Source organism: Pristiophorus japonicus, chromosome 20, assembly GCF_044704955.1.
Source record: "Pristiophorus japonicus isolate sPriJap1 chromosome 20, sPriJap1.hap1, whole genome shotgun sequence".
NCBI classification, from domain to species: domain Eukaryota; kingdom Metazoa; phylum Chordata; class Chondrichthyes; family Pristiophoridae; genus Pristiophorus; species Pristiophorus japonicus.
In genome coordinates, this window is record NC_091996.1 from 94,905,091 (window position 1) to 94,922,334 (window position 17,244).

The window sequence follows — 17,244 nt, forward strand, 5'->3', positions numbered from 1 at the left end:
TTCTCATCTTTGTTTACAAATCCCTCCATGGCCCTCGCCCCTCCCTACCTCTGTAATCCCCTCCAGCCCCACAACCCCCCCCCCCGAGATGTCTGCGCTCCTCTAATTCTGCCCTCCTGAGCATCCCTGATTATAATCGCTACACCATCGGTGGCCGTGCCTTCTGTTGCCTGGGTCCCAAGCTCTGGAACTCCCTCCCTAAACCTCCCCACCTCTCTCCTCCTTCAAGACGCTCCTTAAAACCTACCTCTTTGACCAAGCTTTTGGTCACCTGCGCTAATTTCTACTTGTGCAGTAAATATTTGTTGCAGCATACTCCTGTGAGAAGCGTCTTGGGATGTTTCACTATGTTAAAGGCGCTATATAAATACACGTTGTTGTATCTATTCTCGCTGCCTTGTGATTGATTCCTAACCGTGCGAGGCTTGGGGAAAAAAATCAAATAGCTGGTGATACGACTTTATTTTTAAAAATGGTTAAAATATATAAATTTGATCGCTAACTGCGGAGTGCTCGAGAGATGGATGGTAAACCCACCCTCAGAAGTAATTTCGATAAGGGGTTTCCAATACTGTGATGCCTTGGTGTGGTCATCCTGCATAATACAGATGAAATGGGGAGAGCGATGGGGGAGATAAAAACAAATGCTTCAAATACCCAGCGGGTCAGGCAGCTCGTGTGGAGCGAGAAAGAGTTAACGTTTCAGGTCGGTAACCCTCCGTCAGAAGGGGGAAGGTTTTGAGATGTAACGGGTTTTAAGCAAGTGCAGAGGGGGGAGGGGAGGAAAGAACAAAAGGGAAGGTCTGTGATCATAGAATCACGGAAATTTACAGCACGGAAGGAGGCCATTCAGCCCATCGTGTCCGCGCCGGCCGACCAAGAGCCACCCAGCCTAATCCCACTTTCCAGCTCTGGGTCCGTAGCCCTGCAGGTTACGGCACTTCAGGTGCACATCCAGGTACTTTTTAAATGTGGTGAGGGTTTCTGCCTCTACCACCCTTTCAGGCCGTGAGTTCTGCCCCAGACCCCCACCACCCTCTGGGTGAAGACATTTCCCCTCTAAACCTCCCCCCAATTACTTTAAATCTATGCCTCCTGGTTGTTGACCCCTCTGCCAAGGGAAATGGGTCCTTCCTATCCAGGCCCCTCATCATTTTATACACCTCAATCAGGTCTCCCCTCAGCCTCCTCTGTTCCAAAAAAAACAACCCCAGCCTATCCAATCTTTCCTCATCGCTAAAACTCTCCAGTGATATGATGGAAGGCAGGAGAGATGAAATAACACGGGAAGATGGTGTGAGGCAGTAGGAGATGCTAATGGGACAAGTAACGAAACAACAGATGAGTCTAGATTGGGTGTAAATGGAAATAACAGAATCGACAAGATGGGGCAGAGACATGTGGGGGGTTAAGAGAGAGAATGTGTGCAGGCCAGCACGAGCAACTTGCATTTATATAGTGCCTTTTGGAGGACAAGTCCCAAAACTCCCGGCTGCATTGTTCATTTTGCTCCATCTCGCACAGGCGGTTAGGGGGGTTGCCTGAAACGTTGGGCGTTACGGGTGATCGGGGAGCCGAGTGTGTTTAAAAACGGCAAATCTCCAACCAGAACAACAGCCACTGAAGAGACACAGCAGGCCTGCCGTGTGCAGCAACAGGAAGTTGGACTAAGTTGCCTTTGTCTTCCTGTGACCATCCTGGCTTGCCATCGGGATAGCAGCTATCGAGTTAGCGAGGGTAGACCCGTTGCTGATTTTTTTTTTTGTTGCCCCTCCTATCCCTGTTCCCTATTTCCTCCTCCCTGCCCTGCTCCAAACAGAGTCGACAGCCAGATTTCCAATTCTGTTTCATCCAAACGTTCCCCCCCCTCGCTAACATTGCAAGATTGTAAAAGTGAGAGTCTGAGTGAGGGATTCCTGTCTTTGTTTCAGTTTTATGTCATCGAATACGTCGCCTGCGATGCCACGTGCAACGAAATAGTCACCATCGAGCGGCTTCGTCCCATCAACCCCAACAAGACAGCCACCAAGACCATGTTCCACAAACACACCATCCCAGTGCCCGAGGACCTCCGAGAAGCGTGAGTACTGCTTGAAAAAATAATTTATATAGCGCCTTTCACGACCACCGGATGCACCAAAGCGCTTTACAGCCAATGAAGTACTTTCGGAGTGTAGTCACTGTTGCAATGTGGGAAACGCGGCAGCCAATTTGCGCACAGCAAGCTCCCACACACAGCGATGTGATAATGACCCAGATCATCTGTTTTTGTGATGTTGATTGAGGAGTAAATATTGGCCCAAGGTCACCGGGGAGAACTCCCCTGCTCTTCTTCGAAATAGTGCCCTGGGATCTTTTATGTTCACCCCTCATCCAAAAGCGGCACCTCCGACAATTCATTGGCTGTAAAGCGCTTTGAGACATCCGGTGGTCATGAAAGGCGCTATATAAATCCAAGTCTTTAAATCACTAAAAGCTAGTGCACAGGTACAGGTAATCAAAAGGGCTCAGGGAATGTTGGCTTTTATCTCCGGAGTTGGGATACAAAAATTCTGAAGTTAGGCTTCATTCAATCGGCTGATCTGTATCTTAGCTCCATCTACCTGCCTTGCCATAAATCTATCAATCTCCGTTGGGGAATTGTTAATTGTTCCTTCCCCCGGCCTCAGCAGCTTTTTGGGGGAGAGTGTTCCAGATTCCCAGGGCCCTTTGTGTGAAGAAGTGCTTCCTGACATCACCCTGAACGGCCTGGCTCTCATTTTAAGGTGACGTCCCCCTTGTTCTGGACTCCCCCCACCAGAGGGAATAGTTTCTCTCTCTCTATCCCCGTCAACTCCTTTAAACCCCTCGATTAGATCGCCCCTTAATCTTCTACACTCGAGAGAACACAAGCCCAGTCTGTGGGACCTGCCCTCGGAATTTAACCCTTTCAGCCCCGGGTATCAATCTGGGGAGTCTGCTCTGCTCCCCCTCCGAGGCCGATATATGCTGTGCGTAAATTGACTGCGAGTTGCCCACACTATAACACTTCACAATAGTGCTTTGTTGGCTGTGCAGTTATTTACATGTCCTGAACAGGGCTGCAAAAATGGGAGTGTTTTTTTTTTTCCTCTAGCACGGTTTAAACATGCCATCTCTCCCCGCCCCCTTAAATCTGCTTCCTTTTTTTTTTTGCAGCTGTGCAAACGAGAACGCTCACAAGGACTTCAAAAAGGCGGTGGGAGCACACTCCATCGTGTACAACGCCGGCAGCAGTGAGCTGGTCCTCCTGGTGAGAGAGCGCGGCCAATTTCCTTCCGCCCGCCGCTGAGCCGGTTGGCCTGTCGTGCCGTGCATTCGGCGCCTGACGCACTGCGCTCCCGGCATCGATCCTGGCCTCCGCCGCTCGGCCCTGTAACGTATCTGCTTCACCGGTTCGTTGCTTAAGAATCCATCGCAACACGTTGCGATTAAGAACTAGTTGGTTTATTAGCAAAAGGTTTAACAATCACCATCATTGGCAGACCCTCGAAACGAGGATGACTTGCTTCCACGCCGGAAGAACATAATTGGGAGCAGGAGTCGGCCATTCGGCCCATCGAGCCTGCTCCGCCATTCACTAAGATCATAGCTGATCCGATCTTGGCCTCAACTCCCCTTCCCTGCCTTCCCCCATAAACCTTGACTCCATCGTTCAAAAGTCTTGTCTACCTCTACCTTAAATATATTCAATGACCCAGCCTCCACAGCTCTCTGGGGCAGAGAATTCCGAAGATTCACTACCCTCAGAGAAGAAATTCCTCCTCCGTCTCAGTTCTAAACGGGCGACCCCTTATTCTGAAACTCTGCCCCCTAGTTCTAGATTCCCCCACGAGGGGGAAACATCCTCTCTGCATCTACCCTGTCCAGCCACCTCAGAATTTCATACGTTTCAATAAGATCACCTCTCATTCTTCTAAACTCCAATGAGTACAGGCCCAACCTGCTCAACCTCTCTTCCCAAGTCAACCCCTTCATCCCAGGAATCAACCTCGTGAAAGCGGATGAGTTCACAGGTGTCTCAATGATATTCCGGATCCCAAACTACATCCTGAAGGGTGGAAGATGCCTGTGGGTGGATTTTTTTTAACGTGGGGTGGCCGTTGCACACCAGCCACCACACGGGCTTGACAGAGCGAGGTCTCGGTCCAGTGACAAGGGGTTACCCAGGTCGACTGGAGACCTGCTCTGCTGCACGGACGAGTGTGCACATATATCACAGTGTGGGCTGGGCCCTCGCTGCTTCTGGGCCCAGATCACGTCCCTCAACAATCACGCCACACATTACCAGTTCATCCACCAGGCTCTCAACCACCTGCCCCATCGTGGATCCCCCGAACCCAACTGGCTGGGGTTTTATTGAGTCTTGTGACCATCACGTGACTGGCTAAGCCACTCCCAGCTCGACACCATTTTGGCAGAAGTTTTCATTCAAGTGCCCCCTTGTTTTTTTTTGAGGGCACCAAAAACACACATTTCTACCTTAAATTTATTCAATGTCCCGGCTTCCACAGCTCTCTGGGGCAGCAAATTCCACAGATTTACAGCCCTCAGAAGAAACTTCTCCTCATCTCAGTTTTAAATGGGCGGCCCCTCGTTAAATGAGACGAAAATTGTTCGCAGTAGTCTAGGTGTGACCTCGCCACTGCCCTGTACAGCTGTAGCAGGACTTATGATCTGAAACTGTTGAGGCCAGAATGCTGTGCAGTTCCAACTCGAGTTGTGATGGGAGCTTTGAACATAATGGCCTTTCCTCGTCCACCACTTCTTGCGCCCCTCCCCCCCCCCATAAACAACCCACAAATCGAGGGGAAACCCCCGACAATGTGTGGTGTGTGTAGTGATGGCGGAGGATCGGAGAGTAACGAGACGTTGTGATGTATCTGTTGCAGTCCATTAATGAGTCGACGGTGAAGCGTGCGAGCTTGCTGAGCGACATGCACTTTCGCAGCATTCGCACCAAACTGATGCTGATGTCCCGGAACGAGGAGGCCACCAAGCACCTCGAGGTGAGCAGGCTGACTGGGGGAGGAAGTGACGGGTCTGGGCTTACAAACGTACGCCATGCCTTGGGTCCAGCGGCCTTGTGGTTAGGGTACTGGGCTGGCAACCCAGAGGTTGGAGTTCAAATCCCACCGTGGCAACAATGTGCAATTAGGCAGGGATCAAAGCTATTGTTGAAACTGCAACAACTACAACTTGCATTTATATAGCGCCTTTAACATAGTAAAACGTCCCAAGGCTCCTCCGGAGCGATTATCCAACAGAATTTGACACCGAGCCGCAAGGTGATATTAGGGCAGGTGACCAAAATCTTTGTCACAGGTCAGTTTGAAGGAGTGCATTAAAGGAGGAGAGGTTTAGGGAGGGAGTTCCAGAGCTTGGGGCCCAGGCAACAGAAGGCACGGTCACCGATGAAGGAGCGATGGAAATCGGGGGTGCACGAGGCCAGAATTGGAGGAGCGCAGAGATCGCGGAGGGTTGTGGGGCTGGAGGAGGTTAGAGATAGGGAGGCCATTTGAAAACCAGAATGTGAATTTTAAAATCTAGGTGTTGGCGGACCAGGAGTCAATGTAGCACAGGGGGTGCTGGGTGAGTGGGACTCAGTGTGAGTTAGGACACGGGGCAATGAGCACAGTGGGTGCTGGGTGAGTGGGACTCAGTGTGAGTTAGGACACTGGGCAATGAGCACAGGGGGTGCTGGGTGAGTGGGACTGGGTGCGAGTTAGGACATGGGGCAGTGAGCACAGGGGGTGCTGGGTGAGTGGGACTGGGTGCGAGTTAGGACATGGGGCAGTGAGCACAGGGGGTGATGGGTGAGTGGGACTCGGTGCGAGTTAGGACACGGGGCAGCGAGCACAGGGGGTGATGGGTGAGCGGGACTCAGTGCGAGTTAGGACACGGGGCAGCGAGCACAGGGGGTGATGGGTGAGCGGGACTCGGTGCGAGTTAGGACACGGGGCAGCGAGCACAGGGGGTGATGGGTGAGCGGGACTCGGTGCGAGTTAGGACACAGGGTGATGGGTGAGCGGGACTGGGTGCGAGTTAGGGCACGGGGTGATGGGTGAGCGGGACTGGGTGCGAGTTAGGACACGGGGCAGTGAGCACAGGGTGTGATGGGTGAACGGGACTCGGGGCGAGTTTGGCTACGGGCAGCCGAGTTTGAGATGAACTCAAGTCCTTCAGGAAATGGAAGCAATCCGTCATGGACAAGACTGGCTTGAGCTGTGATTTATTAACTGAACGTGGGGTGAGGGTAGCGATCCAAGTCTTGCTGAGGACCGTCTATATTTGATCAGGCAGTACAGGGGGTAACCCGGTAACGGGTAGGTTGCCTTGTTTCCAGTCTCAATTACAAACTGATCTTTTCTTTAAACATTTTAATGCTTAAACAGTCTTCAGATTTTAAAATTCTCATCCTTGTTTTCAAATCCTTCCATGGCCTCCCCCCTCCCTATCTCTGTAATCTCCTCCATCCCCCACCCCGAGATCTCAGCATGCCTCCAATTCTGACCTCTTGCACATCCCCCGATTCCCATCGCTCCACCATCGGTGGCCGTGCCTTCTGTTGCCTGGCCCCCAAGCTCTGGAGCTCCCTCCCTAAACCTCGCTACCTCTCTCTCCTCCTTTAAGATGCTCCTTTAAACCTATCTCTGTGACCCAGCTTTTGGTCGCCTGTCGCTAATATCTCCTCATGTGGCTGTGTCAAATTTTGTCTGGTAAATGTTTGTTGGTGGACTTTTCCACTAAAACTCACCATTGCTCCCCATTTGATTATCACGAAGAGCGTGGGTTGCTTGTCTCGGGTTTTTGTCATATAGATGTGTACTGTGGAGGCTGGGTGTGGGGTCGGAGAAAGCGTGGGGTCGGAGAAAGCCCATGTAAAGTTTAAATCCCAACTCCCATTAATTCCCGGACGCCTAAAGCCACTGATGCCAACAGCTCAGGATTCTGACTCTCCCCCGACGAGACAACTGTACTGGAAAGCCTCCAGACTTAACTTGCAAGCAGGCCCAACAAACGACCGAGAGATCAGCACAAGTGGGCCTTCAGTGTTGAATCGGCAGGACCCGAGGGCCGCTCGGTGATGGCTGTGGGTCAGTGAGCAACATCCACGCCTCTGAGCCACAAGGTCGCGGGTTCAAGTCCCGCTCCAGAAACATTTATCCCTCAAACAGCATCACTTTTCTTTATAGAAAAAAACAGATTATCTGCTCATTATCACATTGCTGTGTGTGGGAGCTTGCTGTGCACAATTCAGCTGCTGCGTTTCCCACAATACAACAGTGACTACACTTCAGAAAAAAGTACTTCATTGGCTGTAAAGAGCTGTGGGACATCTGGTGGTCGTGAAAGGTGCTATATAAATATACGTCTGATTTAATGGGGCTCCAGAAAGCAGTTTGAGCGCAGCTGGGGCAAACCCACGTGCTATAGGTTCTCCGTTGCATCTCATGGGCAGAGGGTGCGAGGGAAGGAGAGGCGTTGGTGTAGGATTTCAGTTTGCGGTCTTTGGGCGCTGTATTCACACGGTGCGATGTAGGGTCAAGCATTCACTGCAACAACAATAAACTCGTGTTTTCCCTCCCTCCCTCCCTCCCTCTCCCCTCCTCCCTCTTCCCCCCACCCCCTCTCCTTTTTCTTTTTCTCTCTCTCTCCTGTCTCCTCTCTCGCTCACTCTCTCTCTCTCCTTTCTCCCTCTCTCGCTCTCTCTCTCTCTCTCTTTCTCGCTCTCCTTTCTCGCTCGTTCGCTCTCCTTTCTCGCTCTCCTTTCTCGCTCTCCTTTCTCGCTCTCCTTTCTCGCTCTCCTTTCTCGCTCTCCTTTCTCGCTCGCTCTCCTTTCTCGCTCTCCTTTCTCGCTCTCCTTTCTCGCTCTCCTTTCTCGCTCTCCTTTCTCGCTCTCCTTTCTCGCTCTCCTTTCTCGCTCTCCTTTCTCGCTCGCTCTCCTTTCTCGCTCGCTCTCCTTTCTCGCTCGCTCTCCTTTCTCGCTCGCTCTCCTTTCTCGCTCGCTCTCCTTTCTCGCTCGCTCTCCTTTCTCGCTCGCTCTCCTTTCTCGCTCGCTCTCCTTTCTCGCTCGCTCTCCTTTCTCGCTCGCTCTCCTTTCTCGCTCGCTCTCCTTTCTCGCTCGCTCTCCTTTCTCGCTCGCTCTCCTTTCTCGCTCGCTCTCCTTTCTCGCTCGCTCTCCTTTCTCGCTCGCTCTCCTTTCTCGCTCGCTCTCCTTTCTCGCTCGCTCTCCTTTCTCGCTCGCTCTCCTTTCTCGCTCGCTCGCTCTCCTTTCTCGCTCGCTCGCTCTCCTTTCTCGCTCGCTCGCTCTCCTTTCTCGCTCGCTCTCCTTTCTCGCTCGCTCGCTCTCCTTTCTCGCTCGCTCGCTCTCCTTTTCTCGCTCGCTCGCCCTCCTTTTCTCGCTCGCTCGCCCTCCTTTTCTCGCTCGCTCGCCCTCCTTTTCTCGCTCGCTCGCCCTCCTTTTCTCGCTCGCTCCCCCCCGCAGACCACGAAGCAGCTGGCAGCTGCGTTCCAGGAGGAGTTCAGTGTCCGCGAGGATCTGATGGGCCTTGCGATCGGGACGCATGGCGTCAACATTCAGCAGGCCAGGAAGGTTACCGGAGTGACGGCAATCGAGCTGGACGAGGACACGTGCACATTCCGGATCTACGGGGAGGTGAGCCGGGCCGGCTGGGAGGTTGCAATCTGGCTACTTTGCCGCAGGCTTCTGGCGTCACACCATCGGGTTATTGGGGGTAAAAATCAACCACGCTTCATTACTGTTCTAACTGGTGCTTATTGAAAATACAAGTCTTACAGATGGCAATTCCGAGACCCGTGATTAGAAGTACACCTCATACTTGTAGAATGGTCGAGTGACTAAGCACAGGAGGAGGCCATTGAGCCTGTGCCGGCTCTGTGAGCGAGCGATCCAATCAGTCCCACCCCCCCCCCCCCCCCCCCCCGCCCTGCTCTTACAGCCCTGTTTCCCTTAAAGTATTTATGCACGAGAGAGTGTACAGAGGAGATTTACCAGGATGTTGCCGGGACTGGAGAGTTTTAGCGATGAAAGATTGGATAGGCTGGGGTTGTTTTCTTTGGAACAGAGGAGGCTGAGGGGAGACCTGATTGAGGTGTATAAAATGATGAGGGGCCTGGATAGAGTGGATAGGACGGACCTGTTTCCCTTGGCAGAGGGGTCAACAACCAGGGGGCATCGATTTAAAGTAATTGGGGGGAGGTTTAGAGGGGGATTTGAGGGGAAATTTCTTCACCCAGAGGATGGTGGGGGTCTGGAACTCACGGCCTGAAAGGGTGGTAGAGGCAGAAACCCTCACCACATTTAAAAAGTACTTGGATGTGCACCTGGAGTGCCGTAACCTGCAGGGCTACGGACCGAGAGCTGGAAAGTGGGATTAGGCTGGGTGGCTCTTGGTCGGCCGGCGCGGACACGATGGGCTGAAATGGCCTCCTTCCGTGCTGTAAATGTCTCTGATTCGACGAACTCTGACTCGTAGCCCATTAAACGCAGGAGGACCTGAAGTAACAGGAGGATAGGCAACTCGCGTCACAACGTGTAACTGGATTTCACACTCGCACTCGCTCTCCCACGGTCAAGGTTTGCGGTTTGTCAAAAGCTGCTCATGTCCGTGTGTGGCTGGTCTGTTGTTCAGTTCCTTCAGAAAATAAAAATCACGTTTAATTTTGTTGGCCGTGATTTCGAGCCTCTGTTTAAAAATGGAGACTATTAGCAGTGCAATGTAGCTAGCTGCAGCATTGTCTTGATTTCCTGCGCATGTCTCTGGGTAAGCATGCTGCCCTGTAACACTGAGCCCTGTAGACTGAAGGGCCCCTTGGTTTGATGCCCAGTCTGAGGGGCAATGATCTGAGCCCTTACATCGAGTGTACAGCACAGAAAGAGGCCATTGGGGCCCACCGCTCCGTGCCGGTGTTTATCCTCCACACCATCCCCCTCCCACCCCTCTGCATAGAAACATAGAAAATAGGTGCAGGAGTAGGCCATTCGGCCCTTCGAGCCTGTACCACCATTCAATAAGATCATGGCTGATCACTCCCTCAGTACCCCACTCCTGCTTTCTCTCCATACCCCTTGATCCCTTTAGCCATAAGGGCCACATCAAACTCCCTTTTGAATATATCTAACGAACTGGCCTCAACAAATCTCTGTGGTAGAGAATTCCACAGGTTCACCACTCTCTGAGTGAAGAAGTTTCTCCTCATCTCGGTCCTAAATGGCTTACCCCTTATTCTTAGACTGTGACCCCTGGTTCTGGACTTCCCCAACATCGGGAACATTCTTCCTGCATCTAACCTGTCCAGTCCCGTCAGAATTTTATGTTTCTATGAGATCCCCTCTCATTCTTCTAAATTCCAGTGACTAAGCGTAGTCAATCCAGTCTCACCCCATCACCATATCCTTCTATTCCTTTCTCCCTCATGTGTTTATCCAGCTTCCCCTTAAACACATCGATACTATTCGCCTCAACCCCTCCCTGTGGCAGTGAGTTCCACATTCTCACCGCTCTCTGGGTAAAGTTTCTCCTGAATTACTTGTTATGTTTATCAGTGACTGTCTTATATTGATGGCCCCCTAGTTCTGGTCTCCCCCACAACTGGAAACATCTCCTCTACATCTACCCAATCGAGCCCCTTCCTCATTTTAAAGACCTCTGTCAGGTCACCTCTCGGCCTTCTCATTTCCAGAGCAAATAGAGCGCCAGCTTGTTCAATTTATCCTGCTGGGCATAACCCCTCGATTCTGGTATCATTTGGGCTGATGGTGACTGCCCCTGTACTGGCGGGGTGGGGGGGAATCAGGCTGGGGCCTCCTGCTCCTGATCACCGTCCAGTGACACCCACAAGAAGGTTGCAGTTTGGTATCACACACACGGGAAAATGTTTTACTAACTGCACCCTCCCTCTCCCTCTCCCTCTCCCTCTCCCTCTCCCTCTCCCTCTCCCTCTCCCCCTCCCCCTCCCCCTCCCCCTCCCCCTCCCCCTCCCCCTCCCCCTCCCCCTCCCCCTCCCCCTCCCCCTCCCCCTCCCCCTCCCCCTCCCCCTCCCCCTCCCTCTCCCCCTCCCTCTCTCTCTCTCCCCCTCCCTCTCTCTCTCTCTCCCCCTCTCTCTCTCTCTCCCCCTCTCTCTCTCTCTCCCCCTCCCTCTCTCTCTCCGCAGACACCAGAAGCAGTAAAGCAGGCTCGAGGCTACCTGGAATTCTCCGAGAGCTCGGTGCAGGTGCCACGCAGCCTGGTTGGTGAGTGTTGTCCTGACCCTCGGTCACTGGCTCCAACTACAACCAGAAACACCTTCTAACCAGCCAACCTGTGGGTCTGTCTTTTGTCACTGAGCCACAAGGGGAGACAGGAGGACCAGAGTTGTACCCTAACCCACCACCCCACCTTCTGTTTGTTCATGGCATAGAAACTCCAGCTACTCATTGCATTCCCTCACACATTCCCTGCTGAGTACAAATACAGAATGAGTTTTGAGGCTATATTTTCTGCCTCGCACTGCAACACAGGAACAGGCCCATTCAGCCCCTCCAGCCTGTTACACAGGAACAGGAGGAGGTCCATTCAGCCCCTCCAGCCTGTTACACAGGAACAGGAGGAGGTCCATTCAGCCCCTCCAGCCTGTTACACAGGAACAGGAGGAGGTCCATTCAGCCCCTCGAGCCTGTTACACAGGAACAGGCCCATTCAGCCCCTCGAGCCTGTTATACAGGAACAGGCCCATTCAGCCCCTCGAGCCTGTTATACAGGAACAGGAGGAGGCCCATTCAGCCCCTCGAGCCTGTTATACAGGAACAGGAGGAGGCCCATTCAGCCCCTCGAGCCCGTTATACAGGAACAGGCCCATTCAGCCCCTCGAGCCTGTTACACAGGAACAGGAGGAGGCCCATTCAGCCCCTCGAGCCCGTTATACAGGAACAGGCCCATTCAGCCCCTCGAGCCTGTTACACAGGAACAGGAGGAGGCCCATTCAGCCCCTCGAGCCTGTTACACAGGAACAGGAGGAGGCCCATTCAGTCCCTCGAGCCTGTTCCGCATTCATAAATTGCAGCTGATCTGTATCTTCACTCCATCCACCCGCCATGGTTCCATAACCCTTAATACCCTTGGCCAACAAAAATCTACTAATCTCAGTTTTGACATTTCCAAGTGACCCCCGGCCTCAGCAGCTTTTTGGGGGAGAGAGTTCCAGATTCCCAGGGCCCTTTGTGTGAAGAAGTGCTTCCTGACATCACCCTGAACGGCCTGGCTCTCATTTTAAGGTGACGCCCCCCTTGTTCTGGACTCCCCCCACCAGAGGGAATAGTTTCTCTCTCTCTACCCCGTCAACTCGTTTGAACCCCTCGATTAGATCGCCCCTTGATCTTCTATCCTCGAGGGAATACAGGCCCAGTCTGTGCAACCTGCCCTCGTCATTTAACCCTTTCAGCCCCAGGTATCAGTCTGGGGAATCTGCTCCCCCTCCGAGGCCGATATATCCCCCCTGAGGGGCGGGGCCCAGGACTGGACGCAGTTACTGCACAGAACTTCATATAAACTGTAACATCACTTTCTCTCCTGGAATCGCCTAGATGGGTCAGACAGCAATTTCCCAGATTTTTTTCCCCCCAAATTGGCCTGGGTTTTTTGTGTGTTTCTGCCTCTCTCAGGAGATCACATGGTTTCGGGTGTGGTGGAGTGTGTATATGTTGTGACACACACAGTACAGGTATCGCAATTGTTCATATTCATATTCCTCCCCTTTGTGTGCCAGCCCACCTGAGAGAAAGGCCAGCATTCCCTTGGCCTCCCTCTGCCTCTCTCTTGGAGGCCATTCAGAGAAGGTTCACTCGGTTGATTCCTGAGATGAAGGGGGTTATCTTATGAAGAAAGGTTGGGCCCATACTCATTGGAGTTTAGAAGAATGAGAGGTGATCTTATTGAAACGTATAAGATTCTGAGGGGGCTTGACAGGGTAGATGCAGAGAGGATGTTTCCCCTCGTGGGGGAATCTAGAACTAGGGGGGCATAGTTTCAGAATAAGGGGTCGCCCATTTAAAACTGAGATGAGGAGGAATTTCTTCTGAGGGTGGTGAATCTGGAATTCTCTGCCCCAGAGAGCTGTGGAGGCTGGGTCATATCTAAGGTGGGGATAGACAGATTTTTGAGCGATAAGGGAGTCGAGGGTTATGGGGAGCGGGCGGGGAAGTGGAGCTGAGGCCAAGATCAGATCAGCCAATGATCTCATTGACTGGCGGGGCAGGCTCGAGGGGTCGAACGGCCGACTCCTGCTCCTATTTCTGATGTTTAACTGTTGAAAGTTTGAGAATAACGTAGTCGGTTCATGGTGTTCCTTCACGCGCCTCTTGTTGTTTGTGACACAGGCAAAGTGATCGGCAAGAACGGGAAGGTAATCCAGGAGATTGTGGACAAGTCTGGTGTGGTGAGGGTTCGGATCGAAGGAGACAATGATAAGAAGCTGCCCAGGGAGGAGGTACGTCCGTTGGGCAAAGCCCCGGCTGTTCTGGTGGTGACATTACTGCATTTAAATATCCCGTCTGCTTCAAATAATAACACCGCATTGGTCACTAACTTTCTTGTTGAGGGCCACATACCCAGCCAGTGACCTGTTCAGAGGTCCTGCTCGATAATGTTGCGCCTTTTTGGAGTCACCGGACTTCCCCGCTGGAAAAACAACAGGGCAGGTTAACCCCAGATTGACCAAGCTGGTGCAACTACCCAAAGATCTGGCCATCCAGGAGATCACCCGAGCGTCCACACGACACCAGATCCAGCACTCTGCAACGTGGACCTCTCCAGATCCCCCCACTCCTGACGTGGGCCCAGGCTCTTGTGTCGCACCCCTCCCAAACTGCAGCCTGTTGGTGCATCCCGCCGACACAGCAGCAAGGTGACCCCCGATAGGTGGATTGAGGTGGTGTGAAAGGTCACCCAGTCCAAGGCAATGCCCTTCCTGGGCCTGATGTTCTTTGCAACAGACCGCCAACTGTATAAAACACTAGTTAGGCCACAGCTGGAGTACTGCGTGCAGGTCTGGTCACCACATTACACTAAAGATGTGATTGCACTGGAGAGGGTACAGAGGAGATTTACCAGGATGTTGTCAGGACTGGAGAGTTTTAGCGATGAGGAAAGATTGGATAGGCTGGGGTTGTTTTCTTTGGAACATAGGAGGCTGAGGGGAGACCTTATTGAGGTGTATAAAATGATGAGGGGTGTGGATAGGAAGGACCTGTTTCCCTTGACGGAGGGGTCAACAACCAGGGGGCAGAGATTTAAAGTAATTGGGATGAGGTTTAGAGGGGATTTGAGGGGAAATGTCTTCACCCAGAGGGCGGTGGGGGTCTGGAACTCACTGCCTGAAAGGGCAGAAACCCTCGCATTTAAAAAGTACCTGGATGTGCACCTGAAGTGCCGTAACCTACAGGGCTACGGACCGAGAGCTGGAAAGCGGGATTAGGCCGGGTAGCTCTTGGTCAGCCGGCACAGACACGATGGGCCGAATGGCCTCCTTCCGTGCTGTAAATGTCTCTGATTCTATAAACAGCTGGTCGGCATATGAACAACCCAATACCCCTGTCCCCGTCCCTCCAGAGTTTGTAGGTTACGGAGAGTCGGGAAGCACTATACGTACAAAAGGCATTATTTGTGTGTGTCTCTCTCTCTCTCTGTCCTACAGGGTATGGTTCCCTTCACGTTTGTTGGCACCAAGGAGAATCTCGTTAACGCTCAAGTGTTGCTGGAATATCATCTTTCCTACCTGACGGTAATTGTTACACAGTTCAACGCCTCGTCCGCTCTGCTGTTCGTGCCCTCATGCCTCGAGCTGGGCAATGCAGAGGTTGAGGGTGAGGTGCGCGGTGCAGGGGTTCCGGCCTCGAGAGCTGGGGCAATACCATTGGGACCAATGGCGACTCCACCATTCAGGGAGCGTCAGTCCGTATCCAGCAGCATGAGGCAAAGCATTGCAACTTCCCTCCGCCCACATAGAAGGGACTGGTCCCGTCCTTATGTATCTAATATATACAGAGGCACGTGTTTGTATGTGTACGCTCTTCGTGTGTGTGTGTAATGTATACGTACAAATATGCACCTTTTAATTCAGGCATTGTATATCCCCTTTCATAATCATAGGCAGTCCCTCGGAATCGAGGAAGACTTGCTTCCACTCTTAAAAATGAGTCCTTAGGTGGCTGAACAGTCCAAGACAAGAGCCACAGTCCCTGTCACAGGTGGGACAGACAGTGGTTGAGGGAAGGGGAGGGTGGGACTGGTTTGCCGCACGCTCCTTCCGCTGCCTGCGTTTGGTTTCTGCATGCTCTCGGCGCCGAGACTCGAGGTGCTCAGCGCCCTCCCGGATGCACTTCCTCCACTTAGGGCGGACTGGTCTTTGGCCAGGGACTCCTAGGTGTCGGTGGGGATGTTGCACTTTATCAGGGAGGCTTTGAGGGTGTCCCTTGTAACGTTTCCTCTGCCCACCTTTGGCTCGCTTGCCATGAAGGAGCTCCGAGTAGAGCGCTTGCTTTGGGAGTCTCGTGTCTAGGGCATGCGGACAATGTGGCCCGCCCAGCGGAGCTGGTCGAGTGTGGTCAGTGCTTCGATGCTGGGGATGTTGGCCTGGTCAAGGACGCTGATGTTGGTGCGTCAGTCCTCCCGGGGGATTTGCTGGATCTTGCGGAGACATCATTGGTGATATTTCTCCAGCGACTTGAGGTGTCTACTGTACACGGTCCATGTCTCTGAGCCATACAGGAGGGCGGGTATCACTACAGCCCTGTAGACCATGAGCTCGGTGGTAGATTTGAGGGCCTGATCTTCAGGCGGACGTTATTCCCTTTATAATATGTACGACAGTATGTCCTATATAAACTGGGATTATTCTCAGAGCAGAGGAGGTTAAGGGGAGATTTAATAAATGTGTTCAAAATTGAGGGGTTTTGATGGGTGTTTTTGTGACTGGAAGGCTGAATCCAGTGCGGTTCTGCAGGGCTCAGTGCTGGGTCCCTTGCTTTTGTGGTATATATCAATGACTTTCACTTGAATGTTGGGGGTCTAAATTAAGAAGTTTGCAGATGACACTAAAATAGGCTGTGAGGTTGGTAATGAAGAAACAACCTGCGGACTGCAGGACTGCTTTGGAGGCAGTTCAGAGAAGGTTCACTCGGTTGATTCCGGGGATGAGGGGGTTGACTTATGAGGAAAGGATGAGGAGGTTGGGTCTCTACTCATGGAATTCAGAAGAATGAGAGGTGATCTTACTGAAATGTATAAGATTATGAGGGGGCTTGACAAGGTGGATGCAGAGAGGATGTTTCCACTGATGGGGGAGACTAGAACTAGAGGGCATGGTCTTAGAATAAGGGGCCGCCCATTTAAAACTGAGATGAGAAATTTCTTCTGAGGGTTGTAAATTTATGGAATTCGCTGCCTCAGAGAGCTGTGGAAGCCGGGACATTGAATAAATTTAAGGCAGAAATAAGACAGTTTCTTAAACGATAAGGGAGTAAAGGATTATGGGGAGCGGGCGGGGAAGTGGAGCTGAGTCCATGATTGGATCAGCCATGACCTTATTGAATGGCGGAGCAGGCTCGAGGGGCTGTATGGCTGACTCCTGCTCCTATTTCTTATATTCTTATGTCAATGTACTGGTCAGGTGGGTGGAACAGTGGCAAACGGAATTCAATCTGGAGAAGTGTGGGGTAATACATTTGGGGAGGGCTAACAAGGCAAAGAGAATACACATTAAATGGTAGGACACTGAGAAGTGTCGAGGAACAAAGGGACCTGGGAGTGCAGGTCCACAGATCCCTGAAGGTAGCAGGCCAGGTGGATAAGGTGGTTAAGAAGGCATATGGGATACTTGCCTTTATTAGCTGAGGCATAGAATACAAGAGCAGGGAGGTTATGCTTGAACTGTATAAAACACTGGTTAGACCACAGCTGGAGTACTGCGTGCAGTTCTGGTCACCACATTACAGGAAGGATGTGATTGCACTGGAGAGGGTACAGAGGAGATTTACCAGGATGTTGCCGGGAGTGGAGAATTTTGGCTATGAGGAAAGATTGGATAGGCTGGGTCTGTTTTCTTTGGAACAGAGGAGACTGAGGAGAGACCTTCCTGAGGTGTGTAAAATGATGAGGGGCCTGGATAGAGTGAATAGGAAGGATCTGTTTCCCTTGGCAGAGGGATCAACAACCAGGGGGCAGAGAT

General features: G+C 52.2%; 1 protein-coding gene across 2 annotated transcripts in view; it reads left to right on the forward strand.

The window, feature by feature from the left end:
- Positions 1–17,244, forward strand: part of LOC139232709 (RNA-binding protein FXR1-like) — a 96,496-nt gene that overhangs the window by 52,569 nt on the left and 26,683 nt on the right. For both annotated transcript variants that reach the window (XM_070863194.1, XM_070863195.1), the window contains exons 5-11: positions 1,932–2,080; positions 3,178–3,271; positions 4,911–5,027; positions 8,507–8,677; positions 11,197–11,275; positions 13,397–13,506; positions 14,713–14,799. In XM_070863194.1, coding sequence (XP_070719295.1) covers positions 1,932–2,080; positions 3,178–3,271; positions 4,911–5,027; positions 8,507–8,677; positions 11,197–11,275; positions 13,397–13,506; positions 14,713–14,799 — 807 coding nt within the window. The remainder of the gene's footprint in view (positions 1–1,931; positions 2,081–3,177; positions 3,272–4,910; positions 5,028–8,506; positions 8,678–11,196; positions 11,276–13,396; positions 13,507–14,712; positions 14,800–17,244) is intronic.